The 19635-nt window shown below is 43.7% G+C and overlaps 1 protein-coding gene across 2 annotated transcripts in view; it reads left to right on the forward strand.

The window, feature by feature from the left end:
- GAREM1 (GRB2 associated regulator of MAPK1 subtype 1) overlaps nt 1–7484 on the forward strand; it is a 200502-nt gene extending 193018 nt beyond the window's left edge. The window contains exons 5-6 of one of the 2 annotated variants that reach the window (XM_066352633.1): nt 801–967; nt 2418–7484. In XM_066352633.1, coding sequence (XP_066208730.1) covers nt 801–967; nt 2418–3312 — 1062 coding nt within the window. In that variant the 3' untranslated portion in view covers nt 3313–7484. The remainder of the gene's footprint in view (nt 1–800; nt 968–2417) is intronic. The other variant, XM_066352634.1, reaches the window with a different exon arrangement.
- The last annotated feature ends 12151 nt before the right edge of the window (nt 7485–19635 follow it).

A 19635-nucleotide genomic window follows, 5' to 3' on the forward strand; every position in this document is an offset into this window, starting at 1 on the left:
AAGCAGAGTGACAGCAGGGGACCTTGCTGAAGCCAAGGACATCACAGGTCACCTAGATCCTTTCTGATGTGAAGATGAAGGGAGGGTGAGAGGGTTGAGGCATTACGATGCTCAACTAAAGCACTGTTTGGAGGCTTTGGAGAGCTGCCTTAATTATTCCAATTACAGTCTTATTTCTCAAGAGTGGCCCATGGTCCGGCAGCAGTAGTATCTCCAGAGAACTTATTAGAAGTGCAGTCTCAGCCCCCCACTTTGGTCCCCAAATCAGAACCTACAGGTTAACAACAAGATCCCCAGGCGAGTCACGTGGACATTTACATGTGAAATGCCCTGAGCATAACTATAGAAAGAGCTTTGACACTGAAGAAGGTCTACTGGTCCCTAAGGTTTGGATCAAACTGAATTCAGTTTGAACAGTGGTTAAACAACTGGATAGGAGAGTTTAGACCCCTGTGAAGATCATGGTTGCCTTTGTGCCCTTGTTTTCTTAATACTCTTGGTTCGGGTATGACCTCATGTATCGCTGGCTCTTTTGTTTGCCATATTCCGTGGCAGCTGGCACTTGCCAAGCAGTTCCTCTTAACATCGTCCTGTCCCAGCAAAGATGTGAAGGGCATTGATGTTACTTACCCCTGGCAGCCTCTGCACGTCCCTTCACTCTGGTCTGCTCTGGTCTTCTCTCTGCCCTCCGACCACCCTGCGGTGACTGCTGAGGAGCAGCGTCTTGGCCCCGCGGGGTGGAGCTGGCCTTGTGGCATTGTCAGTCTGTTGCTAACCCGGAGTGTTCTTTTCTGCGCCAGGTCAGGGAAGAGTGCCGGCTCCTGAACGCCCCACCTGTTCCGCCCCGAAGCTCAAAGCCTTTGTCCACCAGCCCCTCCATCCCGGCTCGCTCAGCCAAGCCAGCGCGGCCGCAGACTCGCTCTCCCAGCCCCACCTTGTCCTACTATTCTTCAGGGCTGCATGACATGTAAGTCTCCACGCTAGGGCCCGCTTCTCCAGCACGACCCTCCTCACCAGCCGGGTCCGGGGTCTTGAGAGCAGTATCAGCTAGGCCAGTGGTGGGAGAGAAAACGTTCTTCTGGCTGTAAAAAGTTTTCCTGCAACAGGAAGATGGTTCTGAGCTAAGATGAAAGAGCCAGAATCCTAGGAAGCAGAGATGCCAGAGTCTGAGAAATCCGTGATAAAGCCAACGAGGTTCCCTCAGAAGCAACCCGTGGGCCGCCCTCCGTTCTCACAGAGCAGCATCGAGTTCTTCCACTTTGACGTCAACACTAGCAGCCAGACGGCACCTTCACCGGGATGTAGGATTAAAGGGGTCCCCCGGCTCACTCTCTCCCCAGAATCTCCACCCCAGACAGGAAGCCCTTCTTGACCATTGCCATCAGGTGGCTGTTCGCTTCTGTCTGGGTCCTTCCGGGACTGGGAGCTCATTCTTTTGCAATGCAGCTCGTTCCATTGTTGGCAAATGCTGTTCACCTTTTTAGAAATCTTTCATTCTGTCGAGTCGAAACCTATCCACGTAACTTCCAGGTATTTCTTATGTCTAGGAAAGCAGCGGTAGGCCCCCCTCACTTCTCTTTGCCAGCCTGTGAAGAGGTGAAGGCAGCTAGGATGTAGGTCTTCTCTTCTCCCAAGGGGACGGCCGGGGCCCATCCGCTGTCTCCCTGCACGTCAGCGCCGGGTCACCCGCCTCTGCGCACACCGTGGCTTCACTGTCACCCTGAAACCATGGCCCAGAGCTGAACGCACTTGCACAACTCCCTGTGATCGTTACAGTTTTAAGTAGCTCACCTGGCAGGTGTTTTTTGGTTCTCCAGATATCTTGAACCTTTATGCTCATGTGATTCAGTTGTACGGGAATCAAGGCAAGCAGAAGCATTTTATTCGAAGCATTTCCTCCTACCTCAGGCTTTTGGGTGGAAATAGAGTCATGGGTAGCGGTGACGCAGTCATGTCACCACCAGCACGAGGATGGCAAGCATGAGGCACCCATATACTGCTTTCTCACTCCGCCTTTGCCCATTGCAGACATCACTAATCAATCACAGGGTCTGTTGATGATGAGCCCAAACATGGCTCAAGAATTTTTCTCATCATAAAGATCAAGGTACTAACAATATTATTCTTGTTAGTTTAAAAAAAAAAATTACGGATTTGCCATCTCCACTGTAGCATTTTAAATCATTATGTTCGTATTCATAATTACCAATATATTTTAGTAATAAAAAGATTCTTTTTTTATATATAAAAACTCAGTGAGGTTAGCAGGTACTTTATTGAATTCACAATGAGAAATATTATATATTATCCTAACTACATTTTTCTACTCAGAAGTCACATCTATGAGAGAAGGAAAGGCTTGGAATTTGACTTTTTTTTTTTTTTAACTAATCTCCTTTTCTGTGTTTGCTTTTAAGCAGCGTTACTAAAAGCGACACGAGTCCTTCTGAAAGCGTTCCTGTTTCCTGCTATCCGTGTAACCGAGGGAAGACGGACTCGGTTGACCTGAAGTCCCCGATCCCCAGTCCCGCCGAAGCGCTGTCCTCTAGGCTCTCGTGGCCCAACCGTTATTCGGGAGCGTCGGAGAGCCAGACCAGGAGCGGCTTCCTGCTGGACCCGAGCCGGAGTTACAGTTACCCTAGACAGAAGACACCCGGCACACCAAAGAGAACCTGCCCGGCGCCTTTTGACTTTGACGGCTGTGAGCCCTCGGCCAGTCCCACCAGCTCGGTCCCTGCAGAATTCACTAGCAGTGTCTCCGGTTGTCCCAAGTCAGCCAGCTACTCTCTGGAGAGCACGGATGAGAAACCTCTTGCAGCTGGCACGACAAAGCAGAGTCTCTCGTGCCCTGCCTTGCCCCCCAGAGCCCCCAAGCCAGTGGAAGAGAAAGTCTCCTCCGGAACTTCTCCTTTGCCTCTGAAAATTGACGGTGCTGAGGAAGACCTCAAGTCTGGGTCCCCGGACCTCTCTGAGGACCAGTATTTTGTTAAAAAGGGCATGCAGGACATCTTCTCCATCTCTTACCCTTTCTCATCCCCACTCCACCTCCAGCTGGCCCCCAGGTCCTGTGGTGACGGCTCCCCGTGGCAGCCACCCGCTGACCTGTCTGGACTCTCCATAGAAGAAGTGTCCAAGTCGTTACGGTTTATTGGTCTGTCTGAAGATGTCATATCATTCTTTGTTACTGAAAAGATTGATGGGAATCTGCTTGTTCAACTAACAGAAGAAATCCTCTCAGAGGATTTCAAATTAAGCAAACTGCAGGTGAAGAAAATTATGCAATTCATTAATGGCTGGAGGCCCAAGATATAGCCAAATAACCCCCCACTAGCGATTGAACAAAACTGATACATTTGTGTGCTAGGAGGGGCGGGCTGGGACACAATTTCATGGTTCTTTTTGCACTAAAAAAACTTCTCTGTAAATAGGGATAAGAGAAACTCTTCCTATACAGATTACATTTCTGAATGGTGAACAGGCTATTTTGTACATCAATAAAAACGCTGTGCAGACACTTAGAGGTGTGCCTTGTACATCACTCAACGCTCAGCAGCTGCTAAAAGGCAAAAGGCATGTTCAGAGAAATCATTCTTACCCAAATAGATTTATGCGAGAAGGTATGATATTTATTACAAAATAGCCAAAGCTAAAGGACATAAGAATCTTGGGGGAGGGGACACATTTTTGAACAACATTTCCTTCCTTTGGGAGAATCAACTTTAAACAATTAACTCTATTCTGTGCTCTGTTCTTTGGATTGCTCAATGCTAATTGTTTTACTCTTATGCCTGACAATGTTAGTGATATGAAATGACACTGTCATGTTCCATGCTTGGTGGGGAATCTTTTCATCAAAAGGTATTTTTCCAAAAGTCATGTGTTGATAGAAAATATATGACGTCCTTAGAAATAATACAAACTATATGACCACAATAATTTATCTCTAATGACTGCTAATTTTATTGAGCAGAAGAACAAAAAAGCAGATAGATACATATATGTATATATATATATGTATACACAATACAAATGTGTATGTTTTAAACATCAATTTGAGTGATATTTTAGAAAACATCTGTTCACTTCCAAATATCCACTGAGGTTTGGGGCCATTAGCTAAGCTGACTCTCTTAGGAAGAGTTGGCAGAATGACCCAAAGATCCTCAGAACCCCAACCTTTGAAGCTCGGGTTTATTAGAGCTTCATCACTGAAAACTTGAAAGAAATCAGTGGAAAGTCAATACTGAGGAATTAAATTTGCTTTGAAGCCAATTATGCGGCTGGGTTTTGCATATAATACTCCCATGCTGATATCTGGGGAAATGACTGTTTCCATCAAACGAAAATTCTTCTTGAGTTTGAAGGTCTTATTCTCCTGATTTCTGAAAGTTTGGTCTGAGGTGCATTTCCCCAAGTGTGTTAAGTGTACTCAGATACCAGACATACAATCTTCTGTAACGATTTGGGCTATACCTGTTGAGTAATTTTTAAAAGTATTGATGAGTACTTGTTTAGTTCATAAACCTCTTCATTCCTCTTTTCCAAAGATAGTATATTATTACTATACTTTTATTCCAAGAATTTCAGAACATTATTCTGTCCGGTTTTGCCAAATGTGATTAAATATTCCAAAATGTAACAGCCTCACCATCATTTTTTACTTTTGCAGGAATATAAATCTTAGTGACGTTTCAGTTCTCTGAGCAAGCGTCCCCGTATAGCCCTTTGAGTGTGTCCCCGGACCCTAGCTGTACAGACAGTATGTGCCTGAGGCGGCACTGTGACTTGCAGGATTGGCTTATATCTTATTATCCACTTTTCTTACTTCCCAAAATAAATAAATGTAAAGACCAGACCCGCCCATCTAACTTTGCAGACCTGTGCAAATATGGCTTTATTTCTTGGCATGCAAGATATTTTTAATCTATTTCGTGGTTTAGAATTGAGGTGAATTGATGCCCTCTTTCTTTTCCATCTTAAATGTCCTTTATTTAAATTTTTAAAAAAATGAAAATCTATATAGAAGTTTCCAGTACTGCACTCCCAGGACAAGAGACCGCTCGGTTTCTTTCCTGTGTAGAAAGAAAGCATCCTTCTCCCTGAGGGGCACCTTCTATAGTGACATTCACCTCTGGGAATTTCTCCTGGAAAAAGAAAACAGAACGGAAGGATACCCTGGAAAGCCCACGTGTTTTCTTCTGCAAACTCTCGCCCAATCCGTTTTAAACACCTAGGCCTCGGACACAATTCTCAAGTTCAAGCGGAAGGTAAAGGGTAGACTTGGGTTCACTAGGAAAGTTGTCCCACGTGAACAACTGACTCCTTTGATTTTTTTTTTTTTTTTTCAAAAACTTGACACAAAATAGTTTCCGTTTTTTGGTCTGGTTTATTTACGTTGAGTTTATGTTGATGGGAAAACAGAGACTCCTTGAGAGCCGGAACTGAGGTCTTTGATTCGTGAGTTCAAAGTTTGTGTAGCGTCTTTCATGCGCCAGGCACTGTGCTGGGGTGACTGGACGCGCCTGGGAAAGGACACGGCTCCTGCCCTCTTGGAAATTATATATTTATAGTTTAAATCAGTTGCTGAGACTGGGGGGGTGGGGGGGGGAGACATGAAATCCTCTGGGCAGCTAGACATACGGAGAGTTAAGCAGTTTAAAGAACCCACAGACGGAAGAAGCACAGCCTCCAGGAAAGGGATATAAAACCAACACCTCAAGGCAATGAAAACTTGGGATGTGTTGGGGGCAGGGCGTGACTCTGACTCCACTGGCTACCGTTCTCTTTTAATGATTTGTCATTTTATTTTTAGTTGTAATAAATAGCTTCTGGCATCTCTGAAGCCACAAATACACGTGATTGCCGTTCCGGAGCGGAACTCTTGTCCGTAGAGGACCTCGGCCCCCTGGCCAGGGGAGGCCTGCGCAGCGCGCAGCCGCAGTGGAGACAGGAGAGCGGGGGCCGGGAGGAAGCAGCCCTTCCCTTCCCGGAGCTGTGAGTGTTGTAGTGACAAGTGGTGCGGAGAGAGTCCCACAAGCAACCAGCCGGGTCAAGCCCTAATACATCTGGCTGTTTCCCTGCAGACAGTGCTTGGGGCAAAGTGTCAAAACAGGAGGCTTTGGGGGGGGGGGGGGTCTTTAAATTCATGCCTAATTCCATCACAGCTCCCTTAGAAAAAGAAAATCAGCAGTAAACCAAGCTGAAATGTAAAAATGTGGAGCTGGCTCCTGTCCAGAGGGAGAATTCTCAGATCAGTTCTTTCTCGGAATCTCGCAAACGCCCGCACCCCCTCTCCCCTTTAGGTTGAGCTGCTCAGTCTTATGAACTGCAAAACGTACATGTATACTCCTTCAACCCCCATACCCCGTGGAAGGTGTCGAAGTTGCAGCAGGCTGCCCATTTCACAAAATTGCAGTGTTTATTCTTGTCACGTGTGGAAATAAAACAACAACCTTGTGAGAAAATATTATGACAGTCCATTCCAGCTGTTTCCAGACACATCCATAAACACCCTTGGCTCACATTCCGGAACCACCTGTACGTCATCTGTGTAGCCTCGAGAAGTCAGGGGGTGGTGTGGATGGATGGAGGGCCCTTTCTTTTCCAAGCACTGTGCTTAGCAAGTCACTACTCATCATGCCTCTCGAGTGGAAGATTAATATTTTGAATAACAATTTGGAAAACCAAACAGTTCTCCAAAAATCCTCATGAACTGTTCAAAGAACATTTCAACTTCGTTCACTGGAAAAGTTAATTCTGATGTTGGACACATGAGACTCTCAGAAACTATATCCATTAGATCAATTCCAAGTATTTTTCTAGTAATGTAAATGCTTCAGGCTGCTAGGGCAAGAGTAAATTCCCAGAGTGCACGTGGAGAGTAGGGCTCTGAGTGTGGGGCTGTAGTATCGTGGAGTGCTTAGGCCACCTCTTGTCAAATCATGTCAATCAGTCTTGAAAACTTGGTGTTTTAAAATCCGTCTAATTATGAAAGCCAGAAGCAAGAGGGAAACGTAATTTCAGTTTAAAAGACATAGAAATATCTTCTGTAATTTTGCTGCTCTAATTTTTAGGCTATGATTTTTTGTAATGAGCTTATCAGATTACAGATTTCCTTTGTTTACAATCTCATGTAGTAGGGCTCAGATAATTTCTTAGCTATAAATCTCTGCTCCCATTTTTGTATTAAGTTCTATTTAAAATATTGTTTAAGCCTAAAAAAAATGAACTCAATTGAAAATTGGGGAATTTTTCTTAAATGGAAATGGTATATTCTTTTCAAAGAATTTTGTAACCATTTACTGTTTCTTTGCTTGGAAAAGTGGGGTTGTTAACAACCAGTTAATAGTTGCATTAGTTCCCAGAGCATTATCTAATGGGCCCAATGTGTACCTCAAGATAAACATGGTATGTTATGTCTCAAAAAATTAGTTGTTGATTTCAATGGTTCTGAAATGTCTATAAATAAAGAAACTTTAAAAGTTGCTCCTCTTGCGATTGTTCCTCAGTGAGTCATGCCTAGTGTATAATTTCTAGAATCTCTCCTTCCCGTCCTCATTAAGAAGAGAACTCGTCTGAGGAGATTCTTGATGCAACCCATTCCATATTAACAAGAGATTGAAGACGATGGCTATCATGCATGGAAGAAGCTAGGAATCAGGCAACCTGTTTGTTACTCAAACAGAATTCAGTCCCTATGTGATCAGGAATTAGAACAAAGGACAATTATGGATGAATGGGTGAGCTTTAAAAAAGCAAGTGTATGTTTGTACAGGGAAAAGATAGTACAGATCGATGGCTTTTCTCTCCATCATCTCTCTTTGGTTTAAGTTACACAAGTACATCCAGCGTGAACAGGGAGCAGACACGGTTGAGGGTACTAGAGAAAGTTAGGAGCAGTTAGTAGGCTGTGGCATCTACTGGGAAGTTTTACAGAAAAATTGGCAAATGGCAAGTGGAGGTTGGTTAAGAGAGCTTTTATAGTACTCCAAAGAGCATGAAATAGCTTCCCAACATTTATGCCCTAAATTTTCCTGTCTTTTTTTTTTTTTTCTCTCCAGCCATTTGATTGAGGGGCTTTGGGGAAGGTTCAAAGGTCTGGGAGGACAATGAGATCAGATATCCTAAGCCTACTGGGACCTTCCCAGCCTCACACCGGAAAATCTTACTGGGTTTCTTTCTAAACAGTGCACTCCCAATCACTCATTCCATCTTAGTACTCAAGCCTACAACCCTTCTGTCCTACTTTGTAGGGATGCAGCCTGTGCCCAACCCAGAAGTGATCACTTTCCTGGATTTCAGGCGCATGTGCTGGAAGAAACTATAGGATCAATGGAGGTCTAAAATTCCAAGGCTCTACCACAGGGTCCTAGGAGTACTTACATCGCATACACACTAAGATACATGACTCCTCCAAATTGGATATTGCAAAGTAAATTTAAGTTTAGAAATAAGTTGAGTTAGAATCAAATATGTTTGGAAGCCTACATATCAGCAGTTGGAAAAAGCCAAATCATTCAAAAGAACATAAGTGCATGGTAAATTCTTATTTCACCAAATGAATTTTCCCTTAAGCCCGTTTCCTTACCTCAGCCACTTCTTGCTTATCTAACTCATACACATCCTTCAGAACTTACCAAGTTATCATCCCCCAAGTTGATTAGGCATCACTGTTCCGCTGACATAATTCTCTATGCATATCCCTGACCCCTTGTATGCTGTAAGCTTTGTGTGTTTTCAAAAGTAAGATGCGACTTGAGTTCATGCTATTGAATGTCAGCGTGAATGCCATCACCTTTCTGAGGGCGGCCAGTCTCCACCACCCAGATCAAAATTCTGCAGCCACATGATGATGATAAAAGGAAGTCAAAAGGACGACATACGTGAAACTTGTATGGATCATAAAACCTCTGAGTAGAATAAAAGAGAGAAAGAGATTAACTTGTTTAGAGATCCCAGACTAAGTTTGCCTCATTTACCAATGAATCCATTTTTCTTCTAACAGTTTAAGCCAATGACTTCAGTTTTTGATGGATGTAAAATGAACTAAAAAAAGATCAGTGTGTTCCCATAGTTTGACTCAAAAGTTGACTCAAAAAGACACACATGATTGAAAAGTAGTGGATAAGGTTGAATGACCCTTAGGATTGACCTCAGGACCAGAGGCAGTGATGGGTGAAGATAAGAAATAGCTTCTGTGTGCTCAGAAGCACAGCTGGGGAAGAGACACTGTGCAGTGCTTAGGAAATACCATCTGCGGGCAGATCACAGATGTTCAGAGAGCCACAGGGAACCTTGGAAATAATCTGGTCCCGCCTCTTCTCTTCATAGGAATGAAACCTATGGAGGGCACATGGATGGTACATGATTCCCCCAGACCACAGGTGGTTTGCAACAGAACCAGAGCTAGAAATACAATCTCCCGGTTCCCCATTTTGTACTCACTCCACTATAACATTGTCTCCTAATTCTTCAAATTTTAACTTTTAAAAATAACATTTTATTTTTTTTATATTTCTTAGCTCTTTTTTTAAAATGTTTTTTTAATTTTATTTATTCATTTTTAGAGATGAGAGAGAGAGGAAGAGAGAGACAGAGAGAGAGAGAGAGAGAGAGAGAGAGAGAGAGAGAGAGAGAGAGAAGGGGGAAGAGCTGGAAGCATCAACTCCCATATGTGCCTTGACCAGGCAAGCCCAGGGTTTCGAACCGGCGACCTCAGCATTTCCAGGTCGACACTTTATCCACTGTGCCACCACAGGTCTATTTCTTAGCTCTTGGAAAGCCCTAACCTGGTTCTCCAGCTTCTTTCTTCCAAGGGGAAAAAAAAAATAGAGAGTCATCTTGAACAGATGCTCCCCAGGCTGTGCTAGCTGGAACTCAGGAGAAAACTCCCCTGCTTTCTTTCTAAATAACATGGAGGTTCTGACCGTGTCTCCTGCTTCGTTCATCACGAAGGTTGACTCTGGAGATATTAGTGAAACAGGTATAACATTTTGAAATGTAAGAAATTTACACAGAGAGCACGCACCTTCCACCTCACTGTATCCAGAGGAGCTCCCAGCAAGTTTACAGAGGATAAGCAACTGTAGTACTAAATATGGCCACATGGTGTCAGACTTTTCTGACCAGCTAATGACTATACCCTAGGATTAGTGCAGTCAAATCTTTTTTGTTTTTGTTCATTTTGTTGGGTTTGTTTGTTTTTCTGTAACAATTATTTTTATTATACATTTCCCCACAGCTGTAATTTACTATATACCATACTTTTCAATGTTGAATGGGTATTTCTTAACCTTTGATTTTGCAGATCAAAGGTTTAAAAGTCACATGCTGCAGAATTGTTGCAAGGTAATAGTGCAAAAGTTCACCCTGAACTCTTCCTGTGCTATAGTGCTGACAGTTGGTGAAGACTGCTACGTTTAAATATTATATCTTCTAAAAAGTCACAATATAACATTAAGAAAATTTTAAAAGTATTTTTTCTCCAGTAGTCTATCTATATAACATTAGAGTTAAGTGAGGAGCCGTCCCATTTTAAGTGATTTAAATGAATGAAGTGGTTTCCCTGCTCACTTTCATTTAGTACCTAGATTCCAATGATAGATCAACTTTTCTAACAGGTTTATATACATATGTTTTCCCACCAGTCACTTTCCCACTTTCTGTAGTTAGCAAAAGCATTAGAATCCTGATGTTATGGAAACCAATAAACAAAGTGTTTCAAAAAAGGTAAGTAAGTTGAAAATGAGGCACGTACAGTTCTTTTTTTCAAGTCATATGCCCACGGGGAGGAGGATAGAGGGAATTTCTGGGTGCAAAACCAACCTGTCAGGTGCCTTTCTCCTTCTGAGTTTTGAGTCTCTGGAATTTTGAAAGTGCCTTGACCAGACAAGTGCAGGTTTTGAGCCGGCAACCTCAGCGTTCCAGGTCGACGCTTTATCCACTGCGCCACCACAGGTCACGCCTGGAATTTTGAAAGTGAAAAGTGCAAATCAGAAGCTCTTGAGTGAGCAAAGTTGTACTTCATTTTTTAAATTCCATGGGTTGGTTTTGAGCAATGAAACCCTCTACCAGAAAGAAAATGGATCAAGTAGCACTACAGCAAAGCTGACTTCCAAGTTAGGACTGAGAAAGAGCATCGACTTAGGCCTCCTTCACCTCAACAGCCAAGCCATGAACCTACCTAACTGATCTTAGAAGGAAGACCAAAGAAAAGATAAATTCTAATAAAGAGAATAACTTCGGTTTTTGCATAAATATGTTCATGCATCATTCTCTACGCCTTTTACGACTCTCAGTAAGTAGCGTACTTATTGACAAAGTAAAGAAGTCTTTTTTTCAATTCAACTTCTAAGGAGATGACTTCTGTTGCAAATTCAGTAAACTTATCAATGATTTCAGTTCTAGTTTAGGTTGCCATCTTGAAACGGTACAGTTGCCAATAAAGGTTCTTCTATAACCATACTTACCTTTCTTAATCACATTTCAGTGATTAGTGAATAAGGGTTGTGGAGATACCACGATTCCATAAATCAGTTAATCATTCATAATTTTGTTGTTTGGAAGGTTCAGATAACTAACTTATCTTCCACAGATAACTAACTGTAAAAAAAAGGGGGGTTGAAATGTGGAATGGGAAAATGAAGTACATGTTGTCCTCCTTCAGTTAACTACTAGGTGTGTCTCATCAGAATTAATGCGCAAGGGATAAAATGCTCTGGTTTAACCCCTGCCGGCTTCTTTGAAAGACACGTTGTTTATTTGCTGCCTTACTGTGTTGCTAATATTGGCCATGTTTAGACCATTCATCTTCCATCCACGGGTTTTGTCCTCTCCTGACTGTCGCAGAGCTAGGGTGTGATTTTGGTGTCGGAGTCTAAAGGAGAAGTCGGCATTGGTTGCTAGAGACAAGAACGTAATGCCCAGCGTGCTCTCGGCACGACCAGCGCCGCACTTCAGGCTGTGGGTCTCCCCAGACCCGTCTCAGTGGGTCTCCTGGCCTGGCCCCGTGGCTCTCCCGCTCTCCCCGCTGCCCATGCCCCTGGTTGAGATCCGGGACCGTGTCTCCTCTGTCTTCTCCCATCCTGGGTTTCTCCTCATACTTGTCTCCCTGGAACTTCTTAGGTCGTTACCCAGACTTAGCCCAATTTTTACATTTACCTGACTTCTTCTGTTGCTCTCTCATCCCATCTCCAGTTAGCTCATCGTGATGCTTTAACACAGGGGTCCCCAAACTACGGCTCGCGGGCCACATGCGGCCCCCTGAGGCCATTTATCCGGCCCCCGCCGCACTTCCAGAAGGGGCACCTCTTTCATTGGTGGTCAGTGAGAGACGCAAAGCATGGCATCGCTCACATACAGTACTACTTCCAGTGACGTGGGATGCACGCCTCACAGCTCCGGAAGCACGTCACATCACTTGTTACATCTGGCAGTGACAAATATGGAACCAGACATTGACCGTCTCATTAGCCAAAAGCAGGCCCGTAGTTCCCATTGAAATACTGGTCAGTTTATTGATTTAAATTTACTTGTTCTTTACTTTAAATATTGTATTTGTTCCTGTTTTATTTTTTTTACTTTAAAATAAGATATGTGCAGTGTGCATAGGGATTTGTTCATAGTTATATTTATAGTCTGGCCCTCCAATGGTCTGAGGGACAGTGAACTGGCCCCCTGTGTATTGGGGACCCCTGCTTTAACACATTCTCCAACCTGATTTTCATACACGTCTTCTTACAACCAGAGACCCACCAGGCAAACGACGTTGGAGAGACTGGATTGATCTCACAGGCAGATGGGAGAAGGCAGGGTGGCCTGTGTATAAGCTATGTGGGTTAATTGAAGTAATTTGGGAGAAGTGCCCACCATCATTCCCGAGCAGTAAAAGGTTGTCTTTTTAACACGACGTGCACGAGTGCTAACGACAGGTTTGAAATTACTCTTAGGCTCCTGGATCTGCCAGCCCCGGCCCTTTGGTGTGCCCCGACGAGACATTCTCGAGAGGAGTGTCATCTAACCAGAAACGGGGAGTGTAAGGAGGAATTAGGAAGATTATGGGAGGAGGGAGAAGTTGAAGAATATCTGGGGAAAGAAAACCGCGTTTTCAAAGGCCTAGAGATGTGAAAAAACATCGCATCCTTTTCAGAAATCGTTCGGTAGGATTACAGCGTAGTGAGCGAAGAACGTCTGTGAAAAATGGAGCAGTAGGAAGAGACCTTTCCATGAAGATCATTGCAAAGCAGGCAAGGGGGTCTGGTCTCACCTCGAAATCAACAGAGAAACTTCATCGTGGGAAGTCGGGAAGCAACATGAGCAGATAGGGTCACTGGGAATGCAGGGTGGGGAATGGGTTGGAAAAAGCAGGCCCAAATCCGTGTTCAGGAGAACAATTAGGAGGTCATAGGTGACTCGTGCATGCAGCACCGGACCTGGAGGGAGGAGCACCCAGGCACAGGGACCCAGAGAGGTGGACCAGCTAGAGCCAAACTCAGGAGGCAAAACAAAGGGCTTGGGAATGGATCAAATGTGGCAGCTAGTAGTTATTTTTGAAGCATGGGCCTAAACCCTCTCGTAGCCCCATGTGCCTGTGAATTTCTAAATTCTACCGCTCCCCCTCCTAATGCAATATGGGGAAGGGGAATAAAAGATTAATATTATGATAATATTCGGGGGCTGCGAAATATAAGGAGAAATAATAGGGTATCAATTTTATTGCAAACGATGATGCTCAAGGCAGAATCTCTGCCGGACCTTCTCCTGCTTGGAAGGATGCAACGGGAGCCCAGTCATGCAGCATCCCTCAGTGGGTGAGCTGGGTGGGGACCTGCCCAGGGGACATCCCTGACAGGGGCTATCCCCCTGACTGGTCACCAGCCTCGCTGACCTCCGCAACCATGGCTTTTGTCCTCGCAATCATAGCTTGTATCCTGTACGACAGCATTTTTCCAGACCTCCAAACAGAAAGAAAGCTTGGAAATGGGAAGAATAAAAGACACACACCAAATCACTCTGGGTTTTTTTTAATAAAAAAATGTATTTCCCAGAAGTTCCACCCCATAGATTTCCACTTGGCCAGAACTAGGTTACATGACCACCCCCAGCTGCAAGAGTTGCATAGGTGTTTCTAAGCCTGAACAGTTCAGGGTTCTGTGAGCAAGGAAAAGACATCAGACATTGGATAAGCCACCAGCAGCGTCTACACAGGCACTCACCCAGTGCAGACTCACCACCCCAGTGTTGACTATAAGAATGCCAGCCATCCCACCGGACATATATTCATACATGAGTCAGGAGTCAAGGACAGAGCTCAGCTCTAGAACTTAGGTCATTAATCTCTGGGATCACGTCCTTATTCTTGCCTGTATTTGCAGTTGTCTCAAACCCATCAAAATTTTTTGAGAAATGCTACAGTTTATATTGCACCTTCTGGAAATGCATAATGCCTACTAGAATATTAAAGGCTCTTAGAAAGTTTATAAAAGCCTGCTTGGCCCTGGCCGGTTGGCTCAGCGGTGGAGCGTCGGCCTGGCGTGCGGGGGACCCGGGTTCGATTCCCGGTCAGGACACATAGGAGAAGCGCCCATTTGCTTCTCCACCCCCCCCCCCCTTCCTCTCTGTCTCTCTCTTCCCCTCCCACAGCCAAGGCTCCATTGGAGCAAAGATGGCCCGGACACTGGGGATGGCTCCTTGGCCTCTGCCCCAGGCACTAGAGTGGCTCTGGTCGCGGCAGAGTGACGCCCCAGAGGGGCAGAGCATCGCCCCCTGGTGGGCAGAGCGTCGCCCCTGGTGGGCGTGCCGGGTGGATCCCGGTCGGGTGCATGCGGGAGTCTGTCTGACTGTCTCTCCCCATTTCCAGCTTCAGAAAAATACAAAAAAAAAGAAAACTTAAAACCTGCTTGACTATATTTAACCCAACATTTCTCCAACAGTTTTGGAAATGTTGGTCTAAGCCAGTAACTTGAGATCATCTATTTTAGTTCTTTTTGGCCTTGTGGTTCACTAAAAATTAAGGTGTTGGCAGGGGGTAAGAATCATGAGATCTCTACCCCATATAATAATAAGAACAAGGCCGGTTCCCTGGGTGGGTGTGCAGCCTGTGCAGTCACACTGGAGTGAATGCTCTGCGTGGCCATCTTGAAATTAATTTTGGAGCAAGGGACTCCACATTTTCATTCTGTACTGAGCCCGGCAAGCTGTATAGCTGGTCTCAGGCAAACAGGATAAAGACCAGACATCTATGCTTCAGATTGTTAGCTCTTTCCTACTTCAGAAGAAGCGCCCCCTGCTGGTTAACTGTGTGCCCGTCTTGCTGGCACGCATAAACATGAAAATGCTCAGAGAGAGACGGATCCTCTAATGGCAGCACCTCCCCCATTCATGTTTTAGGGGGCGAGCGTCATGTCTAGGTAGTATAAAATGTAGTGAAAAAAGAAATTAGGCTCACTTTGTTATCACAAATGGATATGGAGAGGACTTTAATGGAAACCTTTTTATAACTGGAAAACAATTAAAGCAAACTGTCCTTAAGTGCCTGGGGAGGGGAATCATGTTTTATTAATTTATAAATAGTCAACATATCACAGAGTACACATACTACAGTAAGAGCCCGGTTGGCTGATTAATTGAAACAGTGGTTGATGAATGAATGAATTTGACGCAGCTTATCCAGAATTTAGAGACACTCTCCAGGCAGCCAGAGCTGAGACCCAGGCACCCCCTGCCTATTGATGAAAACCAAAGTCTATTTTTCTGCTGCCAAACAATTTTTTTGTCAATTTTGTTTGGGGCTCTGGAGCATAAACTTATGCCAGAGTAGAAACTAGTCATGTGACTACAAAGGACACAAACACACACACACACAACATGCACACACACAAGCAGCAACCACCAATCTGTTCTTCCACATTGAAGAAAATAACTAAAAACAGGAACAAACCTCACACAATTCAAATCTAGGTTTGAGATCACGATTAGAAAATTTTTTTGAAATCTCTGGATGTTGGCAAGAATGATATGATGGTATAAAGAGACTTACAGTCTAACTAACAAAAATAATAGAGAAGCTGATTTCGTTAGCCTCGTTTGCAGGTAAATATACAATTTTTAAAGTATTTTCCCCCAATCTACCACTTTTAGCCTAACATGTGTTTATATGACCCCTATCACCATAACCCCCATGAATAGAAGGCAAACAAGGCATCACAAGAAAAAAGAGAGAGAGGTTTCCTCCACAAAGGATAGTGTATGAATCAGTGCACCTCTCTGCCTAGGATAATTCGTGTCTAACATTCTTTGACTTTGACCCATTCATGAAAGCGGAACAGAAACTTTATTCTCCAATCAAAGAATGGAGAAAGGTGAATTTATGATCTAATGGCACCTTCTTCCCGACTGAGAAGGAGCCTTCTGTATTTATAGACTATTGTGTGGCCTGACTGCATTCTTTTTTAGGTATTCATAGCTATTCTTCTGTTGCACTCGGCCCCTTTTGCATATGGTCCTTATTGCACACGGTGCTTCATGGTCATGTTGGTTTTGCCCTCAGCACCTTGGCCTCTGCACTCAGCACCTTGGCCTCTGCACTCAGCACCTTGGCCTCTGTGCTCAGCCCTCTTCCTTTTGAGATCAGGAATCCTTCCCAGTTCCTGTAAACAACATATTCGTGAGTAATGCTCAAAGACCTTGTTCGCCAGTGGCTTCCACGTGATGGGTTATATAGAGAAAATACCATTAATCGTATTGACCAAGGGAGTTAGGGTCGTGGTCAGGGTCGTGGTCCCTACTGACTGGTCAGCGCTGGGATAGGAAGTATGGAGTTAATCACTGCACCTGGTCCTGATGTCAGCTGTGGCATTGCTTTGTGTGGTTTTAACACATTTCTGGGCCTGGATCTAAAACACAACTGAGGCCTAGACATTATCTCATGTTTGACCAAAACTCTGTTTCTGAGGTCAGCAGACCTGCGGCTTTGTTCCTAAGATTATTTTGTGCCAACCAAAATCTCACTGTCCTGAGGGTTAAAAAAGTGATCCTGCAGGGGAGAAGGAAGCAGGTAAACCAGGGTGCTGGATGAGGCCAGTTTAAAACAGAAGGAAAGAAAGAAGATACGTCATAATAAAGATATGAAGTTTCTACATGGTTACGAGAGCAGTCTTTTTCTCAATCTCCTGGTCTCTGCCGTGCAATGCCTTACCCTGGCCCTGTCTTTAATAATGTTTGAACCAGCACACATGTTCTCATACTAGTACCACAAAGGGCTGTTCTCCAGCAGAAGAAGAATTTGGGTCTAAACTCATGTTTTCACTAGGTTGTAAGCTCCCCTCTCTTCTTAGTCCTGGTCTACCCTTGCCTGTCGGACTGTCCCTCCCTGGCCACATCCAATAACTTTGATGTTGTTGGATTGGTGAGTTTAAGCAAATTATCCGTTTGAACGCTGCTTTTCAGTGTTTTAAAAAAGAAGATAAATGTTTGCCAAAAGTAATAAATGTCTTTAGATCACTGTATATACCTAACTACTTAAGAAGTCTCTTCGAGGGGGGATAGATGGGGATAGAGGAAGACTTGACTCGAGGTGGTGAACACACAAGGCAATATACTGACTATGCATTGTAGCATTATGCACCTGAAACCTGTATGATTTTATTAACCAATATCACAGCAATAAATTTAATTTAAAAATTTTAAAGACATCATCTTTGTACTTAAAATTGCTGTTTACATTGAGTTTTCAGTTCAATGAAATAATCTATCACCATTTTTTAAAAAGGCACCCAGCCTGACCAGGCGGTGGCGCAGTGGATAGAGCGTCGGACTGGGATGCAGAGGACCCAGGTTCGAGACCCCGGGGTCGCCAGCTTGAGCGTGGGCTCATCTGGTTTGAGCAAAATCCCACCAGCTTGAACCCAAGGTCGCTGGCTCCAGCAAGGGGTTACTCGGTCTGCTGAAGGCCCACGGTCAAGGCACATATGAGAAAGCAATCAATGAACAACTAAGGTGTTGCAACGTGCAATGAAGAACTAATGAGTGATGCTTCTCATCTCTCTCCATTTCTGTCTGTCTGTCCCTGTCTATCCCTCTCTCTGACTCACTCTCTGTCTCTGTAAAAAACAAACAAACAAAAAGGCACCCAATTTTCCAAGCTTTTCAGTTTTTTTCTTTTTCCTTCCCTTATTGAAAATGATAAGAAAAATAAAAATGTGCAACTTAATGAACATATTATTCTCGCTAAATTATAATGTGATATTTTTTCTGTGGCTTGAAACAGTTGCTTTGCTTTGGTCTCCTTCCCTCTCTGTGCGAACAGCCAGACGCATTGTGCCGGGTTTGTCTCAAAGCAAAGAGAACACGAGAAGTCATGTGAAGCATCTTTATTTCCCACAGGCCATTTCAGAGATGATCTCTTTCCCGGTCCCTTCTTTCAAAAGTTTTAAGAGAACACAAGTCTAAAAAATAAAAAGACACAGTATAGGTTTTTTTGTCTGAGATTTAGAGAAGACCAGTAAAGGTTAACAAAAATAGAAATTTAACTCATTGCATTGTATTGAAAGCAATTTCCAAGTAGCACACCATTGTGAAGATAAGTTTATCCAAGTATTTATTGAATAATTAATTAGCAGCACCTGTTAAAAGATTTCCACAGTCTGGAAAACACAAGACTGTAATCCTAGCTAATAATAAACTGATGAGCGAAGACACTGCACCTACGTTTCAGCTGACGATGTGGCCAAGATCCTGAAATTCTGCAAAACTCCATCTAAAGTAAGTTATAAATCGCACAAATACCAGCTAATGGATAATGAGATTCTATTCGAATGTTGATAATGTGCAGTGTAAGTGTTTCCTGTTTCTTAAATAGGGTATCTTTGACCATTTAAACAAGTCTTTAGCACCAAGCATCCACAGGCCTGAGTATATTAAAAAAGCCATTTTGTGTATGCCGCTTGGAGGTAATGAGAAAGTACTTCTCGATGGGACACGCATAAGAGGAGACATCAATGTCTTATTAATAGGTAAGAGCACGTTGAGTTAATAGTGCATTGATAACTTATTTTTATTCTCCCCTCCTCAACATGCTTGCATGGCTCAGTGATGTAATATTAGCAAGAAAACAAAAAGCCAAACTAGCACAATTACTGTGTCATCATTTTCTTGTATAAAAACGTGCTTGCCTTGTATGGGAAACATTTTTTATCCTTGAGAACATCATTTGACCTTTTTCACAAATATTCTGTGTCCAATACATCAACCCCAACGCCAAACTCTTCACATCTCTTTACTCTCCCCCTTTTAACCAGCCTTAGGTTCCAACTTTGAGCTACTCAAAAATTTGCTCAGTTGGTTGGAGCATCATCCTGATAGGCCAAGGTCACGGGTTCGATCCCCTATCAAGGCACATAAGGGAGGTGATCAGTGAATGCACAGAAGGGGTGGAACAACAAATCGATGTTTCTCTCTCTCTCTCTCTTTTTCTCTTTTCCAAGCTCTCTCTAAAATCAAGCAACAATTTTTAAAATTTAATAAATACCTGAAAAATCTGAATCTCCCTCTAACCTAGGCTATGCCCATCTTTTTATTTTACCTTTTGAGCAAAAAACTCAAAGGCCAAGTGGAGCTTGAGCAAAGACTTGGGTGTGC

Source organism: Saccopteryx leptura, chromosome 11, assembly GCF_036850995.1.
Source record: "Saccopteryx leptura isolate mSacLep1 chromosome 11, mSacLep1_pri_phased_curated, whole genome shotgun sequence".
Lineage (NCBI taxonomy): Eukaryota > Metazoa > Chordata > Mammalia > Chiroptera > Emballonuridae > Saccopteryx > Saccopteryx leptura.